Source organism: Pelophylax lessonae (genome assembly GCF_965119305.1).
Source record: "Pelophylax lessonae genome assembly, chromosome: 1".
In the NCBI taxonomy this organism is placed as follows: Eukaryota; Metazoa; Chordata; class Amphibia; order Anura; family Ranidae; genus Pelophylax; species Pelophylax lessonae.
In genome coordinates, this window is record NC_138768.1 from 524,749,933 (window position 1) to 524,769,412 (window position 19,480).

Sequence of the window (19,480 nt, forward strand, 5' to 3'; positions counted from 1 at the left end):
GTACTGTGCACAAGTTCTGATGTTTTGCCTGCTTCCAAAAACTCCCAAAAAATGCCAGCAAAAACACACCTGGGCATTTTTTTTTGACTCTAGCGTTTTTTTTGGCATTTTTTGGGGTTCTTTTGAGGCAGGCAAAACATCTGAACTTGTGTATAGTGGTATATATACACACATAATTATATGTATATAGACACCTAGCCATATATAGGTGTGATAGTAGCAGAAATATATTACTGTAAATGATTTCATTAGCGCAAGCATATATTTCTGCTACTATCACACCTATATATGTCTAGGGGTATATATACAGACATATATGTGTATATATACCCCCTATACACATGTTCAGATGTCATGTCTGACATCAAACATGTCCTCAAAAAAGCACTGGCAGTGGCAGCCCCTGCAGCATGAAAAATGCTTGGCTGGTGAGAAGCCATATGCCTGTCCCGAAGCAACTCAAAGAAATGATCATTTCTCTATAGCGGTCACTCTGCTATGGAGGGGTTTTGTCACCCTTCCATAGCAGTCACTGTCAGTTAACCCTACACTACACTACGGTCCCTTTACACTTAACACTTTCCCTACAGAAACTAAATTTTTGAAGCTAACTTAAGTGTAAAGGAGCACTCTAACTACACTAGATATCCCTTTCCTCACACTAATAAATGCTAAATGACACTTTTAAAGTAAAATTAACAGAACTGCTTCCACTCTCTTCCATGTCCAGTATAACAATGCTAGGAATATGGCGGGGGCGATCTTATATACTGGGGGGCGTATTCACTAATGATTGGTCTAGGGACCCCCTAGTCACTCCAATCACATTCCTAGCATTCTCCTGCCCCCTCAATTGGCTTTTGCTAATGGTTCTGGTCCAATCACGGGCTTTTAAAGCCCATTTCCTGAAGCATTGCATTTTGGTCGGTTCTGGTTGCCGAATTCCAAACTTTTTGGGCAAAAAGTTCTAAATTCGGCCGAACCTCGAACACCCAATGTTTGGGCCGAACCAATGGTGGACCCGAACCGTTCGATCATCCCTAGTTGACACCAGACTTCAGCTAATGAGAGCCACAAGTCTGAGCATTGTGGACATGCACATCTGACAATTTGTTGACAACTGTATCCTTTTATGATGACGGCCAGGGCTGTTGACAGAAATTGATGCGACAGCTGACAGTGACTGCCTGGTTCTGGTGCTAAAATGCAGCCATCACCATATCAATCTGCCAGGTTTCTTTGATTGCATATTTCAAGTACTGGGTGGTCAACAGCTGGCAATTCTATTTGCACAGGCTGATGATCATTACACCAGTTAATGGTGACAGAATAGTTCCAGTGTGGCATCACTAACAGTGCCAGCTGATTAGGACCAGCAGTTATGTAGGTAACTACCTACACCACCCACTGATACCCGATATAACCCCCTATATTACCACTGATCGCTAATGTAAGGAGGTGCTTTTAAAGTGTCAAGATACTATACAGTCACCATTAGCCACTGCATAGATTTTGACCTTGGTGAATTTTTAGAAAGGAATATTTTACGGAAAGGGTAGTTGATGCTTTGAATAAACTTCCAGCAGAGGTAGTGAGACAGTCAACAGAAAATGGCTTCAAACATGCTTGGGACAAACATACTCAGACAAAAAACTAAAAAAAAAAACTAAATAAATAAAAACCCCAAAGAATATAAAAAAAATAAAAAAATAAAAAATTGGCAGACCTGATGGACTACTCTGTCTTTTTTCTGCATTCTCTTTTCAATATTTCTATGTAATATATCTGCCAGACAACAGTGACAAAGTGCATGACAAGAGCATACACAGTTGACAGTTTTCATACAAAAGTGCTGTCCACCACTATGCTGAGGATACAATATACATGAAATTGTGTCTTTGACAACATAATGATGGGTAATGCTTTTGTTGGAAAACTGTAATTTGCTCTGAATGCATAACTACGGTGCTGGCACATGTGCCACAGAAAGAGACAGCCATTCAGGACCAGTGGCCAGGTAAGTAACCACTGATGCAAATAATCTCAACTTCCTGACACTGAACAACAGATAAGATGGCAATTTACCACTGATCACCAATGTAAGGAGTCACTCTTACAGGGGTAGCAGGAATTTTGCTTTACAGTACATTCATACATTCATATACTGCAATGTACATTACATGCTGTAGAATACGGCAATTTGTATAATTTACTTTACACTACTTACACCAAACTGCTACACCTAGTAAACTGTGCTATGCTTTACATTCCTACATGACTGTACACTGTGTTATATCTTAATAGAATAAATGCAATTTTTCATCCTATTCATTAAATAGGCTCACTTTTGCTCATCTTAAATGTACTTACTTTAGGAAAAAAATCAGAACGTATGATTTTTTTTTTTCTTAAAGTGTATGTAAACCCTCACATATACCCAGTAAAGTCAACAGCCTCAGATGATACACAGGGATGAAACAAATCTCCCTACATATGTTTTACATGCATATCTGCTGTCTTCAACTTGCTATATTCTTTAGAAAGTGCAGATTGTTTTAGAATTTTTCTTCCTGTTTCAACTGTGGGAGCGGAGTCCTGGCATACACTGTATGACAGCTGATTGGAGGAAAGGCACACCCCCCCTCCACATAGACAGAAGAACGAAGATACTTGCAGAGCTGTACTGTGAATAGACCAGCTCTCTGCTAATCTATTTATAGCACCATCCCGACACAAATTTTCAGCTGTTTTTATCTCCAGTGTCAGAGAGCATGTCAGAAGTTATCATGCTGATAACAGAATAGGAGCAGCAGAAACTCCAGGGACTTAGTGCTTTGAAGAGAGATAAGTAAACACTACAGATATACGTGCCCAGGTCAAATTTCATGAATCGGGTTTACATCCACTTTAAGGTGTGGGCTGAGCCAGTGCTGTATTTTGGCCTAGGCCAACAAGGCTCAGGCCTAGGGCAGCACTTTGCAGGGGGGCAGCAAAAAAGTCCCCCTCCACCTGAGATTCTATTTGGCCAGTGGTTGCTAGAGCTGCCTCTCGTACCCCCCTCCTCTCTTTCTCACCCCCCTCTTCCCTCTCTCTCATTCCCCCTCTCTCTATCATCCCCCCCCTCTCTCTCTCCCATTCCCCCTTCTCTCTCTCCCATCCCTCTCTCTCTCTCATCCCTCTCTCTCTCTCTCCCTCTCATCCCCCTCTCTCTCTCTCATCCCCCTCTCTCTCTCTCTCTCATCCCCCTTCTCTCTCTCTCTCTCCCACCCCCCCTCTCTCTCTCCCACCCCCCTCTCTCTCCCACCCCCCCTCTCTCTCTCACCCCCCTCTCTCTCACCCCCCCCCTTTCTCTCTCACCCCCCTCTCTCTCACCCCCTTCTCTCTCACTCCCCCTCTCTCTCTCTCATCTCCCCCTCTCTCTCTCATCTCCCCCTCTCTCACTCCCTCACCCACCCCTCTCTCTTCCACCCCCCCTCTCGTGAGATCTCAGGGGTGCATGCTGGGACTTGTAGTCCTTAAATTTTGGAGGGAGTCACATCCGTTAAAAAGGAAGGAGTGGGGCAAATTTACATAGGAGGGTGAGGGGGGGGGCACCCAATTTTAGTCTTGCCTAGGGCAGCACAAAACCAAAATACACCACTGGGCTGAGCTAGAGTTAGGGGCGTGTAGAGCCATAGATGGTCAGTTGTCTTATTTAAAATGATGAGTGATAAGACCTCTGCCTGTCCTTGAATTCATTATCAGTTTTCCAGGCGTCATGAATCACTTTAGTATGCTTTCTGACATGACTGTCTTGTATAATCAATGCATGGTTAGCGGCATTCTCATTTTTTATCTGCAGAAGAAGAAATGATGGACGGCCACCTGTGTGCACAGAGATTTTCAGACAAATTAAAAAATATCTGTGTGCTATAACTTTCCTTACCAGGTTATCCCAAGTGATGTTTGATTGGCATGAATCTAATATTTATATACTCAAGTGATCATTTTTCAAAAAATAGATTTCATAATTTTGTATGAACTAGCAATACACTTTAATATCTTTTCTGCCTAAAAACATTTTCAGGAAAATCATAAGATGCACAAAATCTTAGATACTGGGACTTAATTGTATACATTTTGTGAATTTACAAAACATATGTTTTTTTGGGCTGTGGGCATGTGTTTTATAAGAGGATGTGAAAAATGAAAACACAGACTACATTGGCTGCAAACAACTATCAGGCCTATGGCAGTAAAAGCGGTAAAATGCTTAAACCTGAATTTATTTTTGTTATTATGATATAAAAGGCACTAGACTGTGTACCTAGTATAGTGAGGGATGCTAGCCACTCAGTATGTCCTGCCTTTTCAAGCTTTCCCCCTTTTTAAGACAAAAATCCTAGGGGAATTTACAGTAAGTTAACAAAAACTCAGTAAACCAAAAAGATGGCCTACTTAGGATTTCATTAAACATGATAACTGTTCCATTTGTGAAGAAAATTACTCACTTTTTAATGATTTCGACTTTTTTAAATGTATGTTTATGTTCACCAATGCACTTATCTTTGAGAGATATATAAAACTAGTATGTGGTTCCACTTGCCAGCCAGCATGCAAAACAAACATAACAGTTTTATTTGAACTTGGTCTTTGAATGTGGTTGCATTGTGGAAACTAAAAAGGTTTTCTATATCTAAAAAGGCTTCTGTGGTGTCCCCGCTGCCTGGAGCTCCTGCAGAAGAAGAAATTGTGCCAATGTTCCTCACAGAAGTTGTCCTCGATACCCAGTTATTATGGTTTGAGCCCTCATTGGATGATTTTCAGGTTTGTCTCTTTTTAAAACATAAAAATGCCCTTAATATGGGAATACATGTTGCTTTTTCATTTAGATTGATATATAAAATAAAGTTTTACCATATTTTAGTAATACACTTCCAAAGTGTATCTACCACAATGGTACTAGTGATTAATAAAAAAAACCTAAGATGGAGGTGAAAATATACAATTGTATTATTATATAAAATACATTTAGGTTGAAGTTTAAAGGAAGAAGAAGAAGCAATACATATTCACTTTATTTTCAAATTTTTCTATTTTCTAATTTTGCAATAGAAAAAAGGAACATTGTAGCTAATTTGTTAAAGGAATGGAGTATGTTTATATTGTAAAGTTAATTTTCAGTTTGCAAGATTAATTTTTACTTACCTTAGTAAATTTGATGAAAATTCACTTTGCAAAGAACACTCAATAAAATCATGGAGAATTAAAAACACAGAAATGTTTGCTTGTACATAATTGAATGATAGAAGCCAGCATAGTAAACATGCTCTATTTCTTCAGTAATCCAGCTAAAATATGTTACACAAAAAGAATTATCAAAGTGTCAAGAAAAGTAATCTTTATTTCTTGCAATGGACCATTCTGTGATAATTACAGTGGCGTACCCATGAAGGGACGGGGATGTGTGGCCATCACCAGGTACCACAGCTTAGAGGGTGCTCACTGCCCGCTTGTGATAAATTTCACTACAATACTATACCGTCCAGAGCACGCAAATGATTAGCAACGGGCAGCACTGCAGCTCAACTGCACAGTAGGCAGTGTGATATACTGTATACTGCCTTCCAATGACTTCTACTTCATCTATCCTCTCCCCTGGAATTGAGGTATGCACAAACTTTGTTCTACACTACATCCATATCAAGGTGCCCATAGCCCGATGCGGTGCAGGACTCAGAAGGATAGGAGTTTAAGAGCATTCTTAGTTCTGGAGATCTGGACTGGTCTGCCAACTGAATATTAATCCTCCCGCAGTCCATTTGTAGTCAGCAGGATAAAGGAGTAGCTTAGCGGGCATTAACACACTTCCTGAGCCCCCATTCACACCTGAGCATTTTGTCTTGTGTTCCCCTACGCCAGACTATGCTAAACAAAAATGCAAAATACTGTTGTTTGTAACTGTTCCTGTTCACATTTAATACTCTCTTATACACTCAACTCCCTAAGCTCAAGTGCATGAGCTATATTTTTAGTGTAATCAGGTGCCTTTAGCCACCTAGATGCAGAGTTGTATAAAGTACTCGAAACCCATACTTGAGTAAAAGTACAAGTGCTCGATCAAAAAGTGACTTGAGTAGAAGTACTAAAGTATTCAACATTTTTTGTACTTAAGTATTGCAAGTAGTTTTTTTAAAAATTTTGCTACTCAAGTACTGAAAGTAAAAGTACCAGTAGTTTTGAAAAACAAATTGCTACTCAAGCTACTCAAGTACTGAAAGTAAAAGTACAAGTACTGTGTTATGTAGTTATTAAAGAAAGAAGTCAAAAGTTTGAACATCATATTGTTTTTTATTATTTCAAATGCAGCTTTTATTTATACATACAGTAGCATTTTATTTTCGTATGCGCTGATAATACACATATTTTGAGCTTCATGAAACCTGCCATCTACTGTTCTGGCAGTGGTAATTTTTATAATTGTAACGAGTATCTATGCAGCACAAAAAAAAAATATTGGAGTAGAAGTATTGAAATCATCGAAAAAATGTAGTGAAGTAAAAGTGGAAGTAGGAGAAAAAAATTCTACTTTAGGAAAGTACAGATACCGCCTTTCGGTACTTAAGTACAGTAGTGAAGTAGTTCTACTTAGTTACTATACATCTCGGCCTAGATGTCAAAGGGAGCACCTGTAAATGCACAGCACATGCATTTTCATTTGTGCGCTCCTTTAGAACTCCTTTCCTACCCTTATTTAGCCCAGGAAACACGTCTGACACACAGCAATTAACATACAAAAACACTTACACAAAACGTGTAAAATACTTTAATATGCACCAAAAATCATTCAAAATCACCTGGAATATGTAGGCTCTACTCACGTGTAAATGCAGACTAAAGTTGGCCACGAAGAGGCAATTTTTTTCTTGTTCAGCCAGCTGCTGAACAAAAAAAACAAAACAAAAACAGATTTCTCCACCCACGCAAGTGAGGTGAATGAGGGGATTCCTTATCTCCCTGTAAAGACATTATGTTCTGAGAGTGGGACTCTCCACTGTCAGAATACACTGAGCAGCAGGCCACAGCCACTGATTGAAAAACGTTTTCTAACGAACGATCGATTTCTTTTGATTGGGGTAGCAACACATGGATCAGAATTTGACTGGTACCTGTTGAACCAGCCAAATGTTGATCCATCTATGGCCAGCTTAAGATTTTGAGGGAAGTGAGAGAACATTTGCTTGAGAGGGTTTGCTGTGGAAAGGAAGGTGTGGAGGTTACTTGTTGTCAATTAATCTGGAAAATGGTGTGGGGGTGGGGGGTTGCTGGCTGGGGGTCTTTGCTGGGGAAAGGTGTGGGAAAGTTTGCTGGGGAAAGCTAAGGAGGGGTTCTTTTGGTCGGGGAGTTGCTGGGAAAAGTGTGTTGGGGGGTTTGCCGATGGCAGGTTTGGTTGGAGAAAGGTGTAGGGGGGTTGCTGGTGAGGACATTCAAAGTCAAGATTGCCATAACATTGTCATACACATATTGCCAATGATTGCCTGTTTGTTGTCTGCATATTATCACAATTGCTTGCATATCCCGTGTTTTGTTTCCATATCGTCACCATTGCCTGTTTGTTGCCTCCATATAATCACAATTGCTTGTTTTTTTGCCTACATAGTATCATGTTTTTTTATTTTCTCCCCCTGTATCATCACAATTAATTTAGTCCCCTGTAGGCCTGTTACTTTTAAGGCATGCTGCTATTATTCTCATTTCACCTCATTGCACTACATGCATCACAATAAATCTTTGTTTTTTATTGTATTTAGCACTATGTTATTAACCCCAATCCCATGTTTCATTGCGGTGCACCATGAGTGTCACTATTCAATTTTTGGATTGTGTTTTTTTTTTCATGCATAAAAAACATTCCGATAAAGAAGTCTTCACTGTCACAATTTTTTCTGCTAATTATTAGCATTCATTTAATTTCACGTTGCCTACCTAAATTAATTTTGATGTATAGAAGAGTGTGGGATGGAGGATGTTATAAACAAATCTGCTCTGGGTGTCAGCTATGCTAGGTATGGCATTCCATATACCTTACCATATGAATTTCCTGCAGCACGCATGTCTTTGTAGAGGACAGCATATATCATGTGAGCCCTCATACACAATAATCTGCAATTTTTCATATTTTCTTATATTGGTGTCTCATGAGGATCTGTTTTTTTATCTTTTACATATATATATACTTGTTGTATAAATTCTTAAAAAGTTGCTTGTATCAAATAAAGTAATTTTTATTAACATTTTATTTTTAGGACACTATTGCAAATGTTGTTCACCGGTTTCAAGAAACTGTGTTGTCCTTGGCCAGTCTTGTCCCAGACCCTTATTTTGATGCTTTTACTCAGCCAACAATTAATAACAAGTTGGAGGAGAAGATGTGCGGAGAAGGACCCAGTCTAAGTACCATGTTTGAAGATGACAAGCATTTGCAGGGATTAATCTCTCAAATAAAAGTAAGTTGAACACTCATTCAGATATAGTTCTATATATTACATTTCGGTATACAGACATAAAAACAAAGTGAGCTATGTTAAAGTATGTGTGAACCCATTCCATTTAAAATAGCAACAATCCATTCAGTTTAAAATAGGGCAAAACATGTACAGTATGTGTGTGTGTATATATATATATATATATATATATATATATATATATATATACTGTATGTATATATATATATATATATATATATATATATACATATATATATATGTTTTTTTTTTAATTTCTTTTTTTTTTTTTATAAGTGAACACATGACCTATATTCTCTGCTCCATAAGGGGCTAGGAGAGCTGTGGGTGGGGACTGCAGGGAGGGCATGTCAACAGGAGGCAGCGAACAGCAGTACATGGATCTTTGACCATTGGAGCACTGGTAGGCTGTGTTCCCAAGTAGAATGCAAAGAATCAAACTGACCATACTGGAAAGGATGTGCTTCCATGCCCTGGCATGGTCAGTTTGAAATAGGAAAGCATGGGGACTGGCAGGATCACCAGATATTTTACACAAAGGAAGCAATGCAAAGAGAACAGGATCCCTCTTAATACAAGTACTTGATAACACAAACACATCAGGAATAGGACATGTTGGGGTAACATACACTTTAAGTATCCTTCATCTTGTGCATGTGAGCACCTTTAGAGTGCTAATCAGATCTTAACATAGTACTATTGCAAGAACAGAAAAAATATTGCAAAATATGGAATGGGTTTGGTTGTGAGCTGGTGCAATTACAAAAGAATAATAGTAAATCTATAATCAACAAATGGTTACTAGAAAGGAATAGAGGATGCTCTAGCCTTTCTAAGCCTGGCTTCTATTGAAATTTAATAGTACACTCTTATGTAATAGCCCTGGTGCCCTTCACCTAAAACAGATAAGTCCACATGAAACTGACAGTTTTTAAGAGATGCAGGAGAGAAAAGTATAAGGAAACCTAAAAGTTTCTCCTCTTGGAGACTTTTTTTTTTGGTAGGATTTTTGCTCAAGTCTACGCAACTGATGTGGCCATTATAATAGACCCCACTCTATTTTGAAGATTTTTATTTTTTATTATCTTTAATGCAACAAGAGGTGCTGAAACATGCAAAGATCGGCTGGAACGTCCAAAACTCCAAGGTTGACAGGAATTTTCACAGAAGATCTCACTATTGGATTGTTCAAGACATATACTGTAAGAGCTAACGGGCTAACATAGCTTGTCCCTTATATATTAAATATTTTTTGGTGTCCTGACCCTTTAACATCATTTCAGACTTTTGATTTAATACACTTATATTTGAGAAAACAACTTTTGCTATACTTCATATTTTATTTAAAAAAGGGGTAAGTTAGTAGGTATCTGTTGTATGTCCAGGAAAATGTCTGCTTCACTGTTTCTTTATGGTTTGTTCTATGCAGCCTGCATAATACTGGTCATTGATACACAGATGCACAGGAATCTACAAGGTTTGGTTCTGAAAAGAAAAGAACATCAGTAGTTTCTGACAACATAGAGTGGTGTAGGAGCAAAAAAATGGAATGTGGATGGATGAAAACAAAAGTTTCCACAAATTAAAGAAAAGTAAATTTCTGTATGTGGCAGAAAATGGGATACACATTGAAAAGAATGTGAAAAAATTCAAATCTGAAATATGCAGAAATTCAAAAAAAGCTGGAAGCATTGTGTGTTGGTGATGTAGTAGGGAGCATAAATAGTAGAGATTGGGAGCAGTTTCAGTGAAGATGTGGAATGTGTGTGTGTTGTGCAGAGTTCATATTTTGGCCTCAGGCTAATGACACCAAAGCCTATTCACACCATTTTTGCTAGGCTTTCTTTTTTTTATAAAAGAGTACAGCATCCATATACCTCATAATATTTTAAATTTAAGTAATAACGACCATGGATACTTGAAGCTGAATGATAATACTTTACATCTGTGCAGCACAACGATTTATATTTAGTGAAACGCTTTAGATGTCAGTTATTCAGAAAACATGTAATTTCATATGTAAGAACACTGGCAGCACAGCTAGAATATTTTAAGCATGACCAAATCCTAAACATTTTATATTAGGAAAAAAAAAATAGGGGATGGCTGTAGCATGTGAACATAACCTCTTGCTTTGTTTATATGCCACAGTCTTGCACGAGTGTGTCATCTGAAATGGCTGGTTAGAGGCAACAGCATTCTATGCTCATGAAAATTTAATTATGTATTTTCTTTGTATCCTAGGAAACTATACTGTCTGCATTTGATACAGCCAATGTATATGCAAAAACCTTTGAACGGTTTCATTTGTTCTTTAAAGCGAATGAAAGCCTAGATTTGGAAGTGTTAAAAGCTGAAGACCATGGTATGATTTGGATTTTATGCTTAGTCATCACCTTTGACTTTTCCTTATTGCCTCTAAACTGCCTGACTGTTTATCTCTAGAGTAACGTATATAATCCTTTATGACCGTTGTGCGCTTATATATATTGTGTGCTTATATATATGGCACTAAGTGTGCACTGCACATTTGTCCTTTTTTTATTTCATGTGCATTGAAGGATACTGGATTCAAAGACCATTAGGTTATACTGCCATCTACAGTAGGATTTGGACACCAGCAAATAAAACAATGATGACCAGCCTTGTATAACCCCTCCCACTCCCAGCATGCTTTACATTTTTGCTAGTGTCCTAGTAGGATGGATGCCTTTTTGATAAAAGAAAAGAAAAGTTAAACTATTTATGATAACATTTTTTGTTTTGAATTTAAGGTTAATTTTTCTTTAGTCAAGACTTAGACAAGACTACATGATATTTGAGCTAGTTTCTGTATTCAACCATCTGGATTGGTGTATCCACATCAATAGCGGTGGAGGCTGTACCTGGACACCACTGGATTGGATGATTGCAGGGCTGACAGTAAGCTCTACGGAGGGGTGTTTCTAGACATTTATGTACTTTATTATTCAGTTGTGAAGCGTTTTCTGGGTCCAGAGCCATGGAACAGCCTGTGACCTTGTCCCTGAAGACTCACTTTGCAATGAGCACTGGAAGCTTGTAGTTGCAGGCTGTTTTGTTCTGTTGAATGTTTTTTATTCTAAGAGGATTTCAGTGCAGTTATACAAGATTTCATAGGCCATATTTCAACCTTAATTGCTGACTCAAACTGAAAAGTCTATTAGCATACCTCCATACTTTCCCCTGCATCTTTATCCGATCTTTTGGTGACCTATAAGTGCTGCAATCTCTCTAGGATCCCCTAGAGGTCACTAATCCCAGACATCCTATATGAAGACTAGGAGATTACTGATAAACTGTTTACATTTATCAATAAATATCTGGAGATTCTTTCCAAAACCTGCTTTCCTCTAGCAGGCCCTGCACTGCATCCAAGCCATAGTCGAGATTTTAGTTTGTCAAACATTTGGTTAATAAACAAGGCTCATGAGAAGGACCTGGCTTCCCTTCACACTGACTCCCAAGTTGTGGAGTGTTTAGAGTTCACGCTAACAGCTATGAACTACTTTGTGGACAAGTTAGTGCATATCTCCCATCTTTGTTTTCAGTATAAGTCTCCTGTAGATGAACATGCAGGGAACTCTTTAGTTAAAATGTAAACTGTGGTGCAGGCGTGCAAAAAGCCTTTGCCTTTCAAGCCCTCAAAAGTCTCTCAGAGCTGCCTTAGACACCCTTATCAAGGATTTTCCTGGAGACAGGGGTACTCATGTACCCTAGGAGAAGCAACCTAGACCTCAAGTCTGAAAGATTCACCCACAAGTCTTTTTGGCCTCTGTTGACCTCAATGATGCCTACTTGCATATCCCAATTTTTCCAGCTTATAATTCCTTTTGGCCCGTTTTCTATATCCAGAGTGTTCACCAATAGGAGTTTGATGCATCATCTTTACTAGAGGTTCCTTTGATCAGGACAACCCATACTGCGTTTTTTGACCTTTCCTTTGAGTCAAATCATGATGGTAGTAGGCAATGTGATCGGTGAAGGTGATGGGTTTCTCTTTGCTGTACTCCACTCTCTGAACTGCACTCTAATTTTTGAGCACTCTCAAAATAATACCCATGACTCTGTTGTGGACTCTTTCTTTTGTATTAAGAAATGAAATAAATGTGGGGGAGTTTTTGCCCTCCCCTTTTTATTATAAATATGTATTATTTTGTCTATTCCTATAGTTAGCTAGTCTATCAAAGCTCTGATAAGGTTAATGGTGAGGATATAATACCAATGCTAGCTATAAAAATAAACACTCTACTTAAATAAGCAAGGATCTCATTTATTATAAAAGAAGTATAAATGCCAACATAAAACACTAAAGAATACTACGGAGCGTATAAAACAAAACAAGCACAGATAATACTTTATATATGGTTGCCCTCTGTATTCGGTATCTTTTAGCTGGGCTCAATGGGAAAGAAGAAGAGAACAGAAGAGAGATAATTATAGCTGGTGACTGCTTTTAAAGTCCACTCAGACACCACCCACACAAACACCCACTATCCGCTTGTCAAATGAAAATACATAAGAGGTCGTCCTTCCTAATCAACATGAAGTATCTCATCTTTCCAGGAAGCATGTTATAGTGTCCACTAGGGGTGCCATTCATCCATAATTCACTGTTTTTGACCCGGGTCATCTTTTAGTAACAGCTGGCCTTTGATGTTGGTATAATCTCCCCAGGAGGTCTTATCTGAGGCTCCTCTACCCTCATACCTCACAACAGGAGGCCTATGTGAGAACATCCTGTTAGGATATAAATTCCCATTTATGACTCTTTGTCACAAACACCCTACTGGGTAAACTTGCTCTGCTGGCATTCCAGGTCCGGTGTAATCAGGTTTCAACCATCCAGAAACATCTAAAATTAAAACAAGAAAAATATGTTGCCTTTCAACAAGATATTTGCAAGCCATTTGTTTAATAGCTCAATTAAGCCTTCTTTTCTTTTTGCACTGTGTAGTTTTATGGGTCATATTTTACATTTTTTTTCCAGCAGTATTGTGTCAGAAGCTTTAATTGTAATATGTGATTAACTGAAAACCCTAGTGCAGCTTAGTTTGTATATAGAATGAGTCTTACATCCAAAGGTCCAAGACCTGGGCTAGAGGTGGGGAATATCAGATGTGGACCTCTTGGCTTCCAAGACCAACAGAAACTGGACAGGTTTTTTCGCTAGGTACAGAGATCCTCTTGTGGAAGCAGTAGATGCTCTCATGGCCCTGTGGAATCAGTACAGCCAGATATATGCCTTTCCTCCCTTGAAACCCCTTCTTTGTTTTGTGCACATAATTGAGATGGATGGCATTCTTCTGATCCTCATAACTCTGGACTAGACCAGGAAAATTTGGTACCATTATCCTAATTTACCATTCTACTTCATGGTCAGTGACTTTAATGGCTATACAATTTAAAGCCTAGGCCTTATATTAGAGGGGCCTCTCCAAATGGGTAATTCCTAACATGCAAAAAGCTAGGATGTCCACTTCCCATAAGGTCTACCATCTTACTTTGAAGACTTCCCTTGGTGCAAGGAACATATGTTTTTATCACAGAAAATATTCTGTGAGGTGAATCCTGACTTTTTCTGCAAGTAGGTCTGGATCAGCATTTGGCCTTGAGTACCATCAAAAGAAGCACCAAAACATTTGCAATCTTGTTTAGGAAACCGCTAGCCTCCCATTTTTTGATTAAGTCTTTTTTACAGGGTGGTTTCCAATGTGCACTTACCCATAAGTCTTTGGGTTTGGAATCTGGATCTCTCAGCACTTCAAACACTTCCCCTTAAACCTATCAATGTTATTCCTCTTTCCATAGTTACTCACAAGGTTGCATTCACTTCCATGAGGCATTTGTATGAACTGGTAGCTTTGTCCTATAAAGAAATCTTTCTGGTCTTACACAGGGATAAGGTGGTGTTAAGGTCTGGAACCTCTGTCTTTTAAAGCTGGTTTTTGCCTTCACTTTAACTGGGACACTGTGCTTCTGTCAAGAAGATCCAATTCATTCCTGTGCTTAAAGAAATGAGTATGTATGCAGAACGGTCCACAGAACTATAGAGTCAGGATCTTGCGTGTATCTACATGTGCACATGCGCTTGCCTGTACGCATAAGCATTAGCATGCTAATGAGCGTGAGCATGCGTGTTTGACAGGACTTTATCACCTAGTGGCCAGTGATTCCAACATTGGACTTAAGGTCCTTACAGGCAGCTCTTTGAGGTGCATGCAGCTCAAAGTTATGTTCTGTCTTGTTGTGTTGGCTTGTTAGTGTTTTTTTGCTGTTGTCCACCCCTCAGCTGGACTACTTTTAGACATAATAGTCTATGAATCCTGTGTCTGTCAATTAAGGATTTTAAGGTTAGTACAAAAATCCAAGTTTCCCTTTTGCTACATCCGAAAAAATTGCAATAATATGGTGATAGTGTGGTGCACCTATAAATCCATTCAGCACCCCATCATAATGTATGGCAAATTCCTATATGTCCACTAATTTGCTGGCTGGAGTGCTAATGCTCCAATAAAGAGTGAAGTGGTAAGGTTTAGACAAAATGATCTGCCAAGCACTGGGGTTGATTTACTAAAAGTGCAGAGTGCAAAATCTGGTGCAGCTCTGCAGAGAAACCAATCAGCTTCCATTTTTTTGTCAAAGCCTAATTGAACAAGTTAGAAGCTGATTGGTTACCATGCACAGGTGCACCAGATTTTGCACTCTCCAGTTTTAGTAAATCAAGCCCACTGCGTTCTCTAATACCACAGACTTAGTAAAAGCTGAGTTACAGTGCATAGTTAATGTTGTAGAAGAAGCTCAGGATATGGAAAAGAAATGGAACCCCTCCTAGGAAAAATGGTGCAATGAAACCCCCAAGGCCGGGTTCACATATCTGCGGCCACGGCTCCCAGTATGGGGTCTGGTGCGTCCCTGTTCACCGATTCAGGTGTGAATCAGGTCCCAATTTTTGCCTGAATTTGACCCAAAGAAGCACAGGACCCTTTTGGAATGCCGACCACGGCCGCTCTGGACCTGTGGGAACCGGCTCCATTGTGAACCGGGCACACTCGCATGTCATGCGAATTGGATGCAGGGAAACCCGGCTTTAATTGATCTAAAATGCACTTGGGATCAAATGTGCTATATTGTGTTCTTTGTATACAGTTCAGCAAAAACACTGCCATTCATTTATTGTTACCTGCAGTTAGATTTATATTGCTCACACAACATGTGATTTTCAGTAGTAATGCAAACAATACAACTAGCATTTGTTATAATTGGTTGAGGCTTGCATCATTTATGTTGCGTGAAACAAAAACTATGCATGGTGACAAAAATCCATAAACACTGCCTCTGAGATGTAATTATAAATGATAGGGTTAAGATTAGGATAGGGTTCAAATGCAAAACTATTTAGTGGACCCCTCTTTAAACGTAACAATACTGTGCATAGACCTGTGATGTTCTATAGCTAACACTGTGGAAAACTATACGATTTTAGAATAAACTAACTGAAGAGTCTAGAATGCATATGCAAGAAATTACCTAGCAAATGTTTTTGCTACCTGGATAATGTGGTTTAGATTACACAGTTGTTGGACCCTTGTGCGCTTACTGTTTTTACGTGTAATGTTATATCCCTACCAAGCCAGGTTAAGAAATGCCTGTTTTATTTCCATGTAGGAGTTGATTTCTTCGCAGAACAGCTAAAGAAATACCATGAAGAGCACAAGGATGCTATGGCAATCACACAGAAAAGAAATCTGGGATTACTGCTCATAGATGCCAAAAGATTGAAAGAGAAATTAATACCTTCTCCAAAAAGATGTTTAGAGGTAAAAATACAGGTTAAAATGTCACAATAATAAAGGTTTATTTTTTTTTTTTTATAAAAGTGCATGATCAATATAAAAAAGCCATACAATAGTGCAGTGGGTATGAGGCCCCAGATTAAAATGTGAACTAGTTCTATTACATTCAAAAACCTCCTACTGTCCAATCCTTGAACATCTACTGGGTAAAAATATGACCTTCTTCAACACATAAATGATTTTAAGGAGTACACTGAAAATCCAGCAAGCTTTCAGCTGCATTCAGTTTTAATTCTTCTGAGCTGCTTTTGACCTCCTTCTAAGTTGGTTTTGCACGTCCATCAGCTTGTATAGGAAGAAAAGCAGTTCTCCAATGAACAAAAGTTCAAAAGCCCTAAGGCCTCATTTACACAGGCCTCCTTCAACTTTTTATCAAAACTAATGATATGCAAAATGTACACACATTTTCATGTGTTTTCATATAACTTTGTATACATGTATTTAGGTGTTCTTTAAGCGATGTGTTTACATGCATTTATGTTTCTTCAGACACACTCAAAGTATGCCCCTGGACGATCAGATTTATAGTTTGTCTAATTTAAATGAAAATAATTACACCCAAATGCAAGTAAACACAAAGTGTGCATTATGCCATTTTAAACATTACATACATTTATATGTATTTAGAAATTACCTATAAATGCACATATATGTATATAATTGAATGTATGTCATTGCCTGTGTGAATAAAGCCTAACTGTGAGGAGGAGGTAGTGCTGCTTTAGGTATTCAAAATATAAGATGATCATCCAGCTCCTAAATATAAAAGGTAAACGGCGATTGTGGTTGGGTGCCCTAAACTTAAGGACTTGGGGCCATTTGTACCCTCTGCAACCCCTATTGCTACATCCTTGCATTTGCTGTGGGCAGTAAGCTTCAGTCATGGAATCTGAGCAAAGCACATATATCTGCAATGTTTACTTATCTCTCTCCAAAGCTCTAAGTGTCGTTTCTCTCTGGTACTTTGTTCCTCTGTTATCAGCATGAGTCACTTCTGAGACGTTTTGCCAACACATGAGATAAATTTGTATGGGGGGTGGGGGAGAAATCTCAGAAGGGAGCTTGTCTTTTTCACATCACAGTATCAACTCAGCTCAAATATGAGTTGCAGGGATGCTGTAAAAGAGAATATATGCATTTTATTGACTACTACAGTTTGTTTGGATTCCCCACACCTGCTGACATTCCTGTTTTTTAAATGTACCAATCTCTTCCCAGGCAATTAATGAGATATTACCTGTTCTGGCTAAGAAAAAGATGGATGCCATCATAGCCGAAGCTCAAGATGCCCAGTTTAAGCTTGAATTTTTTCCTTCTACAACTCTAGATTATGTAAATACTTTGATTTTCTTGGATGAAATTCAAGAACGGGTAAGTACATTCAAAACCCATATCAAACAGAGTTGGGGTTATGTGCCATTTTACACATTTCTGTTGTGAAGTGTATATTTTATCGTTCAAAAGTATTACTTGCACAGTAGCACAATCAACTTAAGATCTAAACAGAGACTAAACGAATAGGTTGATTCACAAATCTATTGTGCATATGTTATTTTTTACAAACGCTAGTAATTTCAGTAAATTGTCCCAGTATGTGCTGTAAAAATAACATGTGCCTTGTAGCTTTGTAAATTCACCTTTAATTGTGTAGATCTGCATGGTTGCATAGAGTAGGGAAGGGTTGAGTCTCCTGTGAAGATATTCTTTTGCTATCTGTGTACCATTTGGGAAATTTTAATTCGACAGTTGTCCCTGCAATATGTGTCCTTCTTGGAAGATTTCACTTTACTTTTTGTTCTAGGACAACTCTAAAATTTTAATTTCTCCCCAGTTTCTTTCTCAATGATGTATAAATACAGGGTTAATCTCCCCAATGGGGACACAACAGCAAAAAAAACCCCACAAAACAAGAAAACTCAATTCTTCCCTACTTTATCCAAAGCTAAAAAAAAGTTCTACTTAGACAAATAGTTTTACTAGCTTTACTTCTTGCACCTGGAATTGAATCTTGGAATTAACAGTGAGAGATTGGAGGTCCCCTGGGGTCAAAATCTGGCCACACACTAGTAGAATTTTGTTTGAATTTTTACATTTTAATAACATTCGTTTGATTCTCAATCATTGGTGGGGTCAAATCGCCATTGGTTTTTGGCTGCAGGGACAAGAAAATTGGAATAAGCTGGATTAAACAATAGTTAAACTATAGAAAGCTTACTGTTATAAACACTCCTGGCAGAGTTGAAGTTTTTTTTCCAAACCCTTTTGCTGTCATTTTTGTTGAACTCTTAGTCTGCATGTAAATGTCATTAAAAATATAATTAAAAAAATTGGAAATGGCAAAATGGATATATGAAATATTAATATTGCATCTAATAATTACAGAGTTATGAAATACTTTAAATATATATTTATTGCAATAGTGGTGGTTTAACAACTTTTGAGATAAGATGTCAACTGCACAGGGAGTATGTTGTTTGAGTCCTCCAGCACAAAGACTTACATTGTAGGAAAGAAAGGTGGGAGGTAATACCATTGTGTAGCGCTGCAAAAAAGGAAGCTGATCTATTGGTAATATGGTGTATTTGTTCACAGTATATAAAGTATTGGGATGCCTGCCTTCAGGGTTTAGGAGTTTGTCTATGGGAATGTTACACCATTCTTCCAGAAGCACATTTGTGAGGTCAGGCACTGGTGTGGATTAGAAAACCTGGCTCACAGTCTCCTCTCTAATTCATCCCAAAGGTGTTCTATCGGGTTAAGGTCAGGACTCTGTGCAGGCGAGTCAAGTTCCTCCACCCCAAACTCTCTTGTCCATGTGTTTATGTACCTTGCTTTATGCACTGGTCCAAATCATTTGGTGGAGGGGGGATTATTGTGTGGGGTTGTTTTTCAGGGGTTGAGCTTGACTCCTTAGTTCCAGTTAAGGGAAATCTTAAGGCGTCAGCATACCGAAACATTTTGGATAATTTCATGCTCCCAACTTTGTGGGAATAGATTGGGGGTTGCCTCTTCCTGTTCCAACATGACTGCGCACCAGTGCACAAACAAGGTCCATAAAGACATGGGTGAGTGAGTTTGGGGTGGAGAAACTTGACTGGCCTG

The 19,480-nt window shown here is 38.6% G+C and overlaps 1 protein-coding gene across 1 annotated transcript in view; it reads left to right on the forward strand.

Annotated features, from left to right (window-relative positions):
• The window catches only part of DNAH6 (dynein axonemal heavy chain 6), a 473,665-nt gene that overhangs the window by 77,123 nt on the left and 377,062 nt on the right, over positions 1–19,480 (forward strand). Inside the window, exons 10-14 of the mRNA XM_082248007.1 lie at positions 4,684–4,806; positions 8,286–8,486; positions 10,749–10,869; positions 16,191–16,342; positions 17,597–17,749. Of these exons, the coding sequence (XP_082104133.1) occupies positions 4,684–4,806; positions 8,286–8,486; positions 10,749–10,869; positions 16,191–16,342; positions 17,597–17,749 (750 nt within the window). The remainder of the gene's footprint in view (positions 1–4,683; positions 4,807–8,285; positions 8,487–10,748; positions 10,870–16,190; positions 16,343–17,596; positions 17,750–19,480) is intronic.